The sequence below is a fragment of the Rhinolophus sinicus genome, linkage group LG09, assembly GCF_036562045.2.
Source record: "Rhinolophus sinicus isolate RSC01 linkage group LG09, ASM3656204v1, whole genome shotgun sequence".
In the NCBI taxonomy this organism is placed as follows: Eukaryota; Metazoa; Chordata; class Mammalia; order Chiroptera; family Rhinolophidae; genus Rhinolophus; species Rhinolophus sinicus.
The window spans coordinates 79,965,169-79,977,521 of NC_133758.1; the positions used below are offsets into that span (position 1 = coordinate 79,965,169).

A 12,353-nucleotide genomic window follows, 5' to 3' on the forward strand; every position below is an offset into this window, starting at 1 on the left:
ACTTGGAGCCAATGGGTCCTGGAAAAATACACTATTCCCCAATAAAATAAATAAATAAATAAATAAATAAATAAATAAATAAATAAATAAATGTGGTGGAGTTTTTTTTAAAAGAAGAGAGAATGAGGTAAGATAATAGGGCCCAAATTTAAAACAAAGAAGGATCTTTGCAAATATACAATCAATATAATATTATTAGACAAATATCCTCTGAATCACAGCTCTCTGCAGAACTTAGCACAGGAAATTATATTAATTTTCTTTGGAGGCTTTGTTCCATTAGTATGTACAGCAGAGTTCAAGCCCTGCTCAGATTATGAGCATGCCTTCATGACTTATTTTTAACTAGCTACTTAACCAGTTATGAAAGTATGCCAAATGAATTTACATGACCCCCATGCTCCCTAAAGATCAAATTTAAACAGAACTTTAGAGTAATAAAATAGTAACATATTATTAGAGTTTCTTCCACCAAAAATGTCAATCCCCAACTTGCCAGTTATAATCTTTGAACAAAATAACTATTTTTGAGAAATGTGTTTCAATAGTTGACATATGTATCTCCCACTTTATAAACTGATCTGAGGTGAACTATTAGGCATAAATTATACATGATTACATTTAAGGAACTTGAACAATTAATGACTCACACCCTGCTATTTCCTTTGTTTCATTTCTTGCTTACCGAGACTAATGTAGAAATCATTTCACTGATTAGTTGTTGTCCCATGCAGCCAGAGGAAACATTTGCACAGGAAGATGCAACAAGGAAGAAAATCATTTAGATACCAGAAAAGATAAATGAAGAAAAGAAGGGGATAAGGAGAGAGGAAACATAAACAATACTTCTTTTATATATATATTTTTTTAGTGTTTCAGTAAAAATGTCACAATACCAAACCAGCTGTTAAAATCATCCATTCATTAAAAACATTAGTATGAATATGGTAATTAAAGGTGTTCCTAAAATGGACTAAAGTTACATAACAAAAACACTTGTATTGGACTGGCCTGGTGGCTCAGGTGGTTGGATCACCGTGCTCCTAATGCCAAGGTCGCCAGTTCAATTCCCACATGGGCCAGTGAGCTGCACACAATGGCTCTCCCTGGAGCTGGGCTGCTGTGAGCAGCCGGAGGTCGGCATGGGTTACTGTGTGCTGCCATGAGTGGCCGGCGGCCAGAGTGAGTGGACGGCAGCCATCGTGAGCAGCCAGTGAGAGCTGCCCTGAGCTGCTGTGAGCGGCCCACTCACTACCAGCGACCGACTGCCTCAGCCGGGGGGAGCGCAAGGCTCATAATACCAGCATGGGCCACAGAGCTGTGTCCTACAACTAGACTGAGAAACAACGGCTTGAACTGGAGTGGGGGGGGGAGGCGGAAGAAAGAGGGGAAAAACAAACAAACAAACAAACAAAACCCCTGATATCTAGAAAATATTGCTCTTCTTAAATATTATGAAAATATTTATCAGTGATACAATAGCCACTTACTCTTATAAGCAAGGAACAATTTTGGTCTAGCAAATAGAAATCAATACTAATAGGTAGACATTTGCAAGACACACACAAGAGAGAAAAAAATTTTAGTTAAGGAGAGTAAAACTATCCTATAGTATTGAATTAAATTCATTTTAAATTCTGGTTAAATTTCCATTTTAAGAAAGCCAGCTTCCTCTTGCACCTGTTAATTTGAAGAGAAAGACTGAACCCTTAGTTACTTTTCTATTTGGAAGCAGAGAAAGAAAGGGGATGAACTAGAAAGAAAATTTAAGGATTATAAATAATTTTACCAATTCTACTTCAAAATTATATACCAAATCTATGTATTTGTCACCCCTCTCCTGCCTGCAGTCTCGATCACACCACCGTAAGCTCTCTCACCTGGACCCTACAGCAGCCTTCCCACTGGTCTCCCTGCCTCTATTCTTTAGCTGCTCTCATCCATTCAGACCAATTACAGACAGAAAAATTATCTTAAAACAGAATGTGGACACTCATCCCCTTGTTTAAGACCCTCAACAGCTTCTCTGTGGCCTTGGAATAAAATCCTAACTCCTCACCATGGCTTACAATTTCCCATGTTTTGACCTCCATACACCTTCAACAGTCTCTCTTTACCTCAATCTCCCCTCACTCCACTGAGCTCCAGTCACACAAGCCTTCTGTTTCCTAGACCATACCAAAGTCTTTGCCACCTCAAGAAATCTGGAAGACTCTTCTCATCCCTCAAGTCTCAGCCTGGATGAAACCTCCTGACAGATGCTTTCCCTGATCACCATATTTAAAGTAAATTTGCCCTCCTCATCTTCATCAGCACACTCTGATTCTTCCTTTAGCACATTTTTTAAACCTATAATTTAATTCATTTCTTTGATAATTTCTTTCTTCCTTCTTACTTTTCTCCCTTCCTTCCTTCCCTTTTTTTCTACCTTACTATTTTGACTGAGGATCACACCACTCACTACTGAAAACCCAGAGCCTAGAACAGTGCTTGGCATGTGGTAGGTAGACATTGGATAAATTTGTTGAATAAATGAACTTTCAAGAAATGGCTAAGCTGATAAGAGAGCCTTCGGCCATCAAGTCGCAATCCTAAACTGACTCTTAATCTCCAGGCAAAAAACTGTATTAAAATTGTAATACTCAGTATCTACCGATAACAAAAGATGAATGTAAGTCACATTTGACTTCTGCAATTACACATTGCTATTGTAATTCAATTCAACTCCGAAAAGTAATATATAGATAACATCTCTTAAAATGTGTATCCATTTTTATTTGGCATCCCTGGTGTGTGTGTGTGTGTGTGTGTGTGTGTGTGTGTGTGTGTGTAGAAAATCTGTGGTTGTCTGTACCCTTCCTCTGCCCCTAGAGAGAAGGGATTTACTTGATTGGATGTTTGCCTGGTCATTAAGAAAAACTTCTCATTTTAGTAATCAGACGTATTTTAAGCCAAAACCTTAGCAAAAAATCGAGATGGTGCTTTCCTTTGGCCTACAGCACTGCATCATCACAAGTCATTCTCAGAGGAATCTTTGTGCAGGTGAAATATGTCATATGAACAAAAAACAGTACTCCACACACACATACAGTTTAAAGAATAATTATATAGTGAATACTCATGTAACCACACTGAAGTCAAGAAACAAAACACTGCCAGAACCACAGACACCCCTTGTCACATGTCCCAGGCGTATGCCACAAGTCTTCATCTCCTGAAGAGGTAACCATCATTCTGACATAAAAATTCCCTTCTTTTCCTTATAGCTTTACCAAACAATGTATGACTTCCCAAGAAATATACTTTAGTTTTTCCTATTTTCAAAAATATATATATAGTCATAACATATTATATCACGTTATTTTAAGTAATAAAGTCTATTGCTGCTCAGAAATCAGTGGATCTGATGAATATTATAAATTTCAATGAATTACCATCTATACTCTCAGAAATCTAATAAAAGAGAATAGTTGCAAGGAAAATGTTAAATAACATACAGTAAAAAAAAAACTGAGCTTTTGTACAAATGTGCTTTTTTTATCTTCCAAATCATGGAGTATAACTCAACTGATTAGGGACCTGGGCAAGAGGGGAAATGAATCACAGATTAACATGTCCCCATAGATCTTACACAGAAGACTCATTCAATCTTAGAGAATCAAGGATGGTAGAGGAATTATATCTCGTAAATAAATAAATTATATCTCATAAATAAGAATTAACTTGATGGAAACAATTACCATCAGGGATACAAAATATGTTTCAGCCCTAAGAAGCTATTTTTATGTCACTACCCACCCAGGAAACTCTGGAAATTTATTTAAATTAGCAAATATAAGAAGAATACAACTACAGAATTACAACTTCTCCCTAACATTAGACATACTGCAATATACATTCATGAAGCTATTTAGGGAAACATATGTATTGGAGAATAGTCTTCTAAACAATACTATCAACCTGAAGGGCATGTAAGATAACATAGACTTTAACGTTTCTATCAACTTAAAAAAAGAGACTCAAACCTTTCAAGTTCTTTCTTTTGTCCTCCAAATGCAATCACAGTTCGAATTGCTGCTAAGACCTCTTCAGCTACTGCTCCAGCTTTTGCATATGCCAAGAGTTCTTTATCAGTAAATGAAGATAGAACCTGTTTAAAAATGCAATTTCAGATCATTTAAGTTTTTCAACAAGCTAATTTTATAATTTGTAAAATAAAAATATATACACAAATGCTGCTTGTACGTTAACATATGTATTGAACAAAATCTGTCTTTTACTTGTCTTCGGCCATGATATTCTAATGTTTGGTATATATATTCCCTGTAAGCCACTTCAAATTCTTTTTGGACTCAGATGGCATAAAATAAATTCAATTAAAATTTTTGTTCTCTCACTGAATGCTTCATTGATCCTCATCTAAATAAAGAAAACTGACACTTTGGGGAGATCTTAAATTACACAAAAGAAGATACATACCATAGTCATAAACAAATTTAGAAAAAAGGCATTACAATACATCAAGAAAATACAGTGTGTGCTCAACACAGCAATTGCAAATTGTACTCTGGTTCAGAAGTGTCAAGGTGGGAGGCCAGAAGAATGCTGGGGACCAAGCACTGTGTGGTGACAGAACTACCAGAAGGTGTCACGTGCCAGGGGAAGGTGGTGCTCCTGAGCAAAATACAGGCAGCCACCAGGGAGGTCTTTGTTTTGTGGATGCTCTTTGATCCTTCTGTTTGATTTCTGAGCATTTAATCTGCGGAAGGAACAGTACTGGGTATTTTATATACACAGGATCTCACTTATTCTTCTCAATTGCACATTGAAGTAGGTACTATTTCCCCCAGTTTTTACAAGAGGAAATGGAGGGATGAAGAGGTTACATAATTTGTGAGTTAAGTGAAATATGGACATACCACTGTTTGCCTAACTCTTCAGTTGTTGAAGTATGGCTTGCTGTTGTTGGATAGACCTTTTCAACCATTATTTTTTTCTAATACTCCCTTAGTCCCACTCTCTTTCTCCTCTTCTTTTGGGACTCCAATGGTAACAAATGTTCTTGTCTTTTGGCCTTTTTGTTATTGTCTTTTGGATTTTTTGTTATTGTCCCAGAGGTCCCTGAGGCTCGTTTCATTTTCTGTTTCTGAGTGGGTGAATTCTGTTGTTCTCTCTCCAGGTACACTGATCCTATCCTATCATCTCCACTCACTGAGATAGAGCTCACCCATCGTGACTTTTATTTCTGCTGTTGTATCCTTCAGTTCTTTAATTTCATTTTGTTCTTTGTTCATAACTTATATTTCATTGCTGATATTTTCTATTCTTTTTGTTTGTTTGTTTCAAGAGGATTTGCAATTGCTTAGGGAAGCATTTTTATGATAGCTGTTTTAAAATTCATGTCAAATCATTCCAGCATCTGATTTATCTCAATGTTGGTGCAGGTTAATTGGTTTTTTTCTCATTCATGCTGTGGTTCTTGGTGTGACAAGTAATTTTTTATTGTATCCTTGACATTTTATCTATTATGTTAGGAGACTCTGGGTCCTATTTAAACCTTTATTTTAGCAAGCAGTAACCCTCTTTGGGTGTAGCGTGTAATTTTTGGCCTACTTTTGTAAGCTGTGGTTCCAGTGCAGTTTAATATACAAGCCTTTGTGGTATTATTTTCGTCAACATGGTTTAGCTGGAGCTCCTGAAGCTACTATTGGCCCATGCTTCTGCTACCTAAGGGAGTGGAAGTGGTTTCTTCAGGTCAAAGCACCACGTATCTCTTGCTGGGGGCCAAGTATGGTGGTTTCCCCTACCTGTGACCTCCAGCTGCTCCAGTGTCTCTGGGAGGAGAAGAGGCGCCAGCACACAGGTGCAGAGGCTTTGTAGACCAGGAAGCTTGTTGTGACTGGTCCCTTCCTGTTCTGCCTTCTTGCCCTGGTGTCTCTGGGTTGGGTAGGAGGGCCTCAGGCTTACAGGGACCAAAAGGCTTCCCAGACTGGGCCACATTTCTTTTGTAAACTAGCTGACAACCAGAGAACTTAAGAAATTTGTTTGAAATCATACCAAACTTTATGTCAGAGTGAGGATTAAAACTGAGGTCTGTACCGATAAGCCTAGTGTTCCATTTATTAAATAAATAGTATCTGAAGCAATGCATAATTAATTATTAAAAGATTAACTTACCGTTTTCCTAACTTAACTAGAATGGACATCAATACATTTTAAACAGTTTATCAACAAATACTGATAGGAAGAGTTTGCCACCTGCCTTGCTTAATATTCTATAAATAGAAAAGCCAATTAACACAGAAAGGTTTTGCAAAATATTTCAGCTGACTGATACAGAGATGCAATTTAACCACCCAAACACCATTTAAACAGTCTGATTTATTTTATGTTAGCCTTGGCTTTGGTTGGCCCTCTGTTATTTTATATCTTTTTGCCACATGAATTTGCAGTACCTTCTCTAAGTTGTGTTGAACCCAACAGAAATTACCTACTGGGCCAATCTCTCCAGCACAACCCACTGTTACATCAAATCAGTTTAAAATGAACACCAAAACCCACCTTAAAAGGGAAAATAAGTTTTACTCTGCCTTTGTAATTGGGAGAGAGAACTGCAGAAACTTAGGATCTACATGCAAATAGGACTAGAAAGTATTTATTTAAATTACTTTCATATCAATGGATTTAAATCTATATAAATATAGAACCATTTACAATGCTGACAAAACTGTACAATTTATAAATTAAACAAAATCTACAATACCAAAAAGATTAAAACCAATAATGTTGATTGAATGGGACACATGGGCTGTTCACTGAACTTGAATCTCTATTTCCTGTGTGAATATGAACTTGTCAACCAGAGAACACAGCTCTTTAAGAGTTGAGCATGCCTTTTATATGAAGGCAGAGGATGAGATATGAGAGTTACTTCTTTCTCATCTCATCCCCAAATAGCCAGATGACCCAAGACAGCATGGAGTCCTGGCAGGGGTAGGACTCATTGAGGTGGCTTCTGCTTATCCCACTGATTTTGAACAGAAGATTTAAAACCAAATATCTTAATCAGAGTCGCAGGCTTCACCTACCTTTGCCCACATGGCAGCTGACAGTCCAAGAACAGGACTGATGGCCAAAATCACAAGGGTTAGCTTCCAACCACGTGTAAATCCTACTATAAAGCCAGTGAAAAACGTTGCCATTGACTGAAAGAATATTCCAATTTTGTCACCAATTCCTTCATTAATTTTGGAGACATCACTAAACGAAACAGATAGTGTTAGAAATACACATTGTAAACACAGAACCTTTCTCCTGAATCCGGTCGTTTTTTTGTGTGTGTGTTTGTTTTACTGTGGGGTAAATTAGTTTATATCTAGGATCTTGCTCAGAAATATCCCCAGAAAGTATCATGTTTTGCTCTCCTGCTTGCAGAGGATTTTTTGAGCCTGGCAAGTACAATTTCTCTTTCAGTGCTAGTCATGCAGGTCCCCTTGTGCTCCCTTATGTACTGGGAACAAAAAGATGCATAAGACATGGTCACTGCTCAGAAGGAATTTAGTCTCATAATTACTTGTAAGTGAGGTACTACTATCTCCTGACAGATCTGATGACATCTCTTTCATTTTAATGAGAATAAAGAACCATGCTTCAGTTCAACATAAAGGTAGGTACTTACTCTGTGAGCCGAGTGTTAAGCTCCCCAACATCATGCACGTCAAACCAGCCTATCTCCTGCCGCATTATAGCATGAAAAAACTGTTTTCTAATTTTAAGTATTTGTCTTCCAGCTGCCAGGCACCAGAATGAAACCTGAATGTAAGCAGCGACAAGCACACCAGCACCAATTCCAGTGTAATAATAGGCATACCTGAAAAACAACAAAAATACTACACACACTGTTTTCTAACCAATACGTCTTTCCCAAACTGACCACTCATTTTTCACTTTTTCAGCTATCTGGCTATCTTGCCATCCTCAACAAACAGAAGGCATCGTAACAAGCAGAGTTGATGGTTGATATCCAACTATGCGCCAAAATAGTGTGGGATGGTAAAGATGGTGCTTTTCTACTTTGGCTCAAAATCCAGCTCTTCATTTAACTGCTATGTAATCTTAGGCAAGCTAATTAAACTTTTTGTGCCTCAGTTTTCTAACTGGTAAAATGGGATAAAAATAGTAAAGCAGTAATGCATGTAATACATGTGGGCCAGTGCCCAGCACTTAGCAAGCACTCAGAAAATGCCAGTTGTTGTGAAAGACTTGTGTGGTGCCTTGGAGTATCACAATCAGGTAAGATCTACCGTTGTTGTCCTATCTACTTGTATTACCTCAGTATTATTTGATGAGCACTTTTAAATGCCTGGTGTTAGTTAACAATGATATCACCAGAAGCTATTAAGCTTAATATAAGATGAGATAATTTAAGATTAATATGAGATGAGATAACACTTTGGGGGTGTTTCCTGCACACTGACAAATGGAAAGAAGTGACAGAACTTGCCAGAAAGTGGAACCAGAAATGGAAATAGCCTCTTGGGCTATTATTAAGCTGGCAGACCTGGGATGCCAACAGACAATTGAAAATAAAAAAGTATTTTTACATCATGTGCCCAACTGGCCATCTTGAGTTATCTTAAAAGGCTTAATGAATCAAACAGTAGTCCTTCCAGCTTAAACTCTAAAAATAAAAGACATGAGCATCTTCTAAAACTAGACCCTTGAATCATCTAGAATTTAGGTTTCTTGCTCTGAGTCATCCTGTTTAAGAATGCAAAGAACTCTTGGGTTTTACTAATCAATTGATTTTTAAGTGAAAGACAAACATTCCGAAATGAAATATACGATATTAATATTCCCATTTTTTTAGAGTTCATTACGTGCCATCTTCAAATAAAAATGTTTGTATGAACCATACAAAAGCTATAAAACTGGTTATGTAATAACCAGATAGTCTCTTATCTTACTGTCCACAACTCAATGTTCCACTCAGCAGGAATCATGCTAAATATATCCTCCCAGAGCTACACCTTATAAGTTACAATGTTTATCAGGAAAGACGTAATTGGATTACTATATTTTAGTTAATAGATAACTCAATGGTTACTTATTATCCAAGTGTTTATGATCTAGCAAGAGATAGTTGAAAAGAAATCCTATTTAACAAGTAGATCTCGTGCTTTGGGAATCAGTTAATGAATTTTTAACCAACAGTCTATGTTTACTCAACAAAATATATTTATGTTTAAGGATTTATAAGATGATAATAGGACAGCTTTATTTTCCCCCGATATATTTTTTTTTTTTTAAAAAGCCTTTCTATGTGAATATTTGAAGTACTTGCTTCTTGTCTTTCAAAAAATAATCAAGTATCTTCATTCTCTCTAAATCTACCAGATCACTTAGAGGATAATTCAGAATCATGATTTTCTGATTCACCAACTCATGCTTTTGGACATGTTTTATAAGTTGTTCTTGGGAGCAAACTTCAAGATATGTAAATCATTAACAAAAGCTTCCTTGAGGTGAGTTCAAGTTAGAGTGATTATATTTATTCTGGGATGTGTTGTTTCGTTGTTTAGAATTATATGCTTGTTAACAAAAAATCCTGTTGATTGATCTCATTATCACATCATTACTGAAAACATCCAGGAAGCAAACTAATAATCACAAAGCTATCGAAAATACTGTGATTCTTAATATAATTCCATTTTGAAAGGCCAGTATGAACTCTAATTTCCCTGTATATGATATTCTATATTTACCAATGCACACATAAATTTAATTTAGGCTTAACCCTAATTTAAATGCACTTTATGCAACAAATTATTTTCTTTAAAAAAATTCTACATTATGTCCTCCTGGGAAACTAACAATTATATTGTTCTATTCACAACTTTAAATCTTCATTGTATGTAAAATTTTAGACACTGCTACAATTAGACTGATACAGAAAAGCTCAACAATAGTAAGGAAAATGTCTAATTACGTGGTCATCTCCTCCTCCAGGTTGAAGTCATATGTAATGTTGATCAGACCTAGAGCACCACAAAACAAAAATATATCATTATATCTCTTTGTTCCCTATTTTAAAAAGCATATAAAAATGAGTCAAACTTCTGTCCTTTAACAATTTATACAAAAGTATCTCAAACTGATTCAGTTTTAATTGTAACATTACAGTCTCCTTGAAATTGTTCACTGTTGGACATCTGCAACCACATACACACTAATCAAATGGAGTTTATTTACAAGAAGAAACCCACATTTATTAAGAAGCAGTCTGTCAGCAAGAATTATCGGTATCCTTGAATTAAAATATTTTATGAAATATCACCAAGATGACACACACAAAAAATCTTTTCGAGAGTCTCTGTCCTGATAAATAAATATCAGTGCATACTTGAAACTAAAACACTCAGTATTTAAAAATCTAACACTGCATTTCTCCAGTTTTTATTTTTATTTAAAAAATATAAAGAATAATGTAATAAACACCAGTGAGCTTATCATGTAGTATTAGCAAATGTTGACATTGTTGAACAAGGTACATTAAAACTTTAACACCACCCACCACCAATAAACACACATGCACGCACGCGTGCACGGACACACACACAATAATCACTGTTCACTATTTAGGTGTGTATTTTTTCATATTTTTTTTCTGTATGCATGTATACAAATACACAAATACACATACACTCTTATTTTATTTTACTATTTGCATTTAGTTTATTTCATTTTTTAATAATTGTTTTATTTTTCAATTACAGTTGATATACAATATTATATTATGTTTCAGGTACACCACATACTGCTTAGACATTTATATAACTTAGGAAGTGATCACCCTGATAGATCTAGTAACCAAACACCATACATAGTTATTACAATATTATTGACTATATTTCTTACGCTTGTACGTTACATGACTTTTTGTAACTACCAAATTGTACTTCTTAATCCCTTCTCCTTTTTCACCCAACCCTGCAACCCCCCTCCCACCTGGAATCCATCAAAATGTTCTCTGTATCTATGAGTATCTTTCTAGTTTTTTTGTTCGTTTATCTTGTTCTTTACAATCCACATATAAGTGAAATCATATGGCCTTTATCTTTCTCTGACTTACTCCACTCAGCACCGTATGCTCTAGGTCCATCCATATAGATGGCAAGATTTCATTCTTTTTCATGGCTGAGTAATATTCCATTGTATACATGTACCACCTTTTCTTTTTCCATTCATCAGTTGACAGACAGTCAGATGGCCTCCATATTTTGGCTATTGTAAATAATGCTGCAATGAACACATGAATGCACATATCCCTTCGAAGTACTGTTTTGGGTTTCTTCTGATAAATACCCAGAAGTGGAATTACTGGGTCTTTCTTTGTCTCTTGTTATAGCCTTTGTTTTAAAGTCTATTTTGTCTGGCATAAGTATTGCTACTCCAGATTTCTTTTTTCATTTCTATTTTCATGAAATATCTTTTTCCATCCCTTTACTTTCAGACTGTGTGTGTCTTTTGATTTGAAGAGAGTCTCTTGTAGGCAGCATACATATGAAATGTCTGACAATTAAGTTCGTGAACGCATCCTAGAACAAGCGCTATGTACCTAATTGCTGAATATAACTATGGTCACCTTCGAAGTACTCCCCTTGGGAAGTTATGCACCGATGCAAGGGCCTAGTCCACCCTTCAAAGCAATTTTAGAACTCTTCTTCTGGAATGGCCATCAGAGCTGTCGTCATATTACTGTTGATATACTGAATATCATCAAAATGTCCTCCTTTTGATATTCCCTTTATCTTCAGGTAAAGAAAGAATTCACTGGGGGCCAGACCAGGTGAGTAGGGAGGGTGTTCCAATAGTGATTTGTTTACTGGCTAAAAACTCCCTCACAGATAGTGCCGTGTGAGCTGGTGCATTGCTGTGATGCAAGAGCCATGAATTGTTGGTGAAAATTTCAGGTCATCTAACTTTTTCATGCAGCCTTTTCAGCAGTTCCAAATAGTAAACTTGGTTAACCAGTTGGTACAAATTCATAATGAATAATCCCTCTGATATAAAAAAAGGTTAGCAACATGTTCACGAACTTAATTGTCATCTATAGTGGAATACTGCTCGGACAGATAATTCATTTGCCCTCATCTCTAGGAGCAGCGTTAAAACCCTTGATGCTATTCCCTCATCCAAGCAGCCTTCAGGGTATCAGACAGTCTGAATCTGTAGATAAGCAGGTTAGTGACAGGGTACTGAGTGTCCTAGACTAAAAATTACAGTAGAGATAGCATGCTATCTTTGAAAAGATGTGGAAGGGTATACAACAGGGAATGGCAGTAAAGAGTGGG

At 36.3% G+C, this 12,353-nt stretch overlaps 1 protein-coding gene across 3 annotated transcripts in view; it reads right to left on the bottom strand.

Annotated features, from left to right (window-relative positions):
• The window catches only part of ABCB1 (ATP binding cassette subfamily B member 1), an 85,119-nt gene that overhangs the window by 45,912 nt on the left and 26,854 nt on the right, over window positions 1-12,353 (bottom strand). For all 3 annotated transcript variants that reach the window (XM_074340684.1, XM_074340683.1, XM_074340685.1), the window contains 4 exons: window positions 9,989-10,037; window positions 7,679-7,870; window positions 7,089-7,260; window positions 4,026-4,150 (listed from right to left, as the gene is read on the bottom strand). In XM_074340684.1, the coding sequence (XP_074196785.1) occupies window positions 4,026-4,150; window positions 7,089-7,260; window positions 7,679-7,870; window positions 9,989-10,037 (538 nt within the window). The remainder of the gene's footprint in view (window positions 1-4,025; window positions 4,151-7,088; window positions 7,261-7,678; window positions 7,871-9,988; window positions 10,038-12,353) is intronic.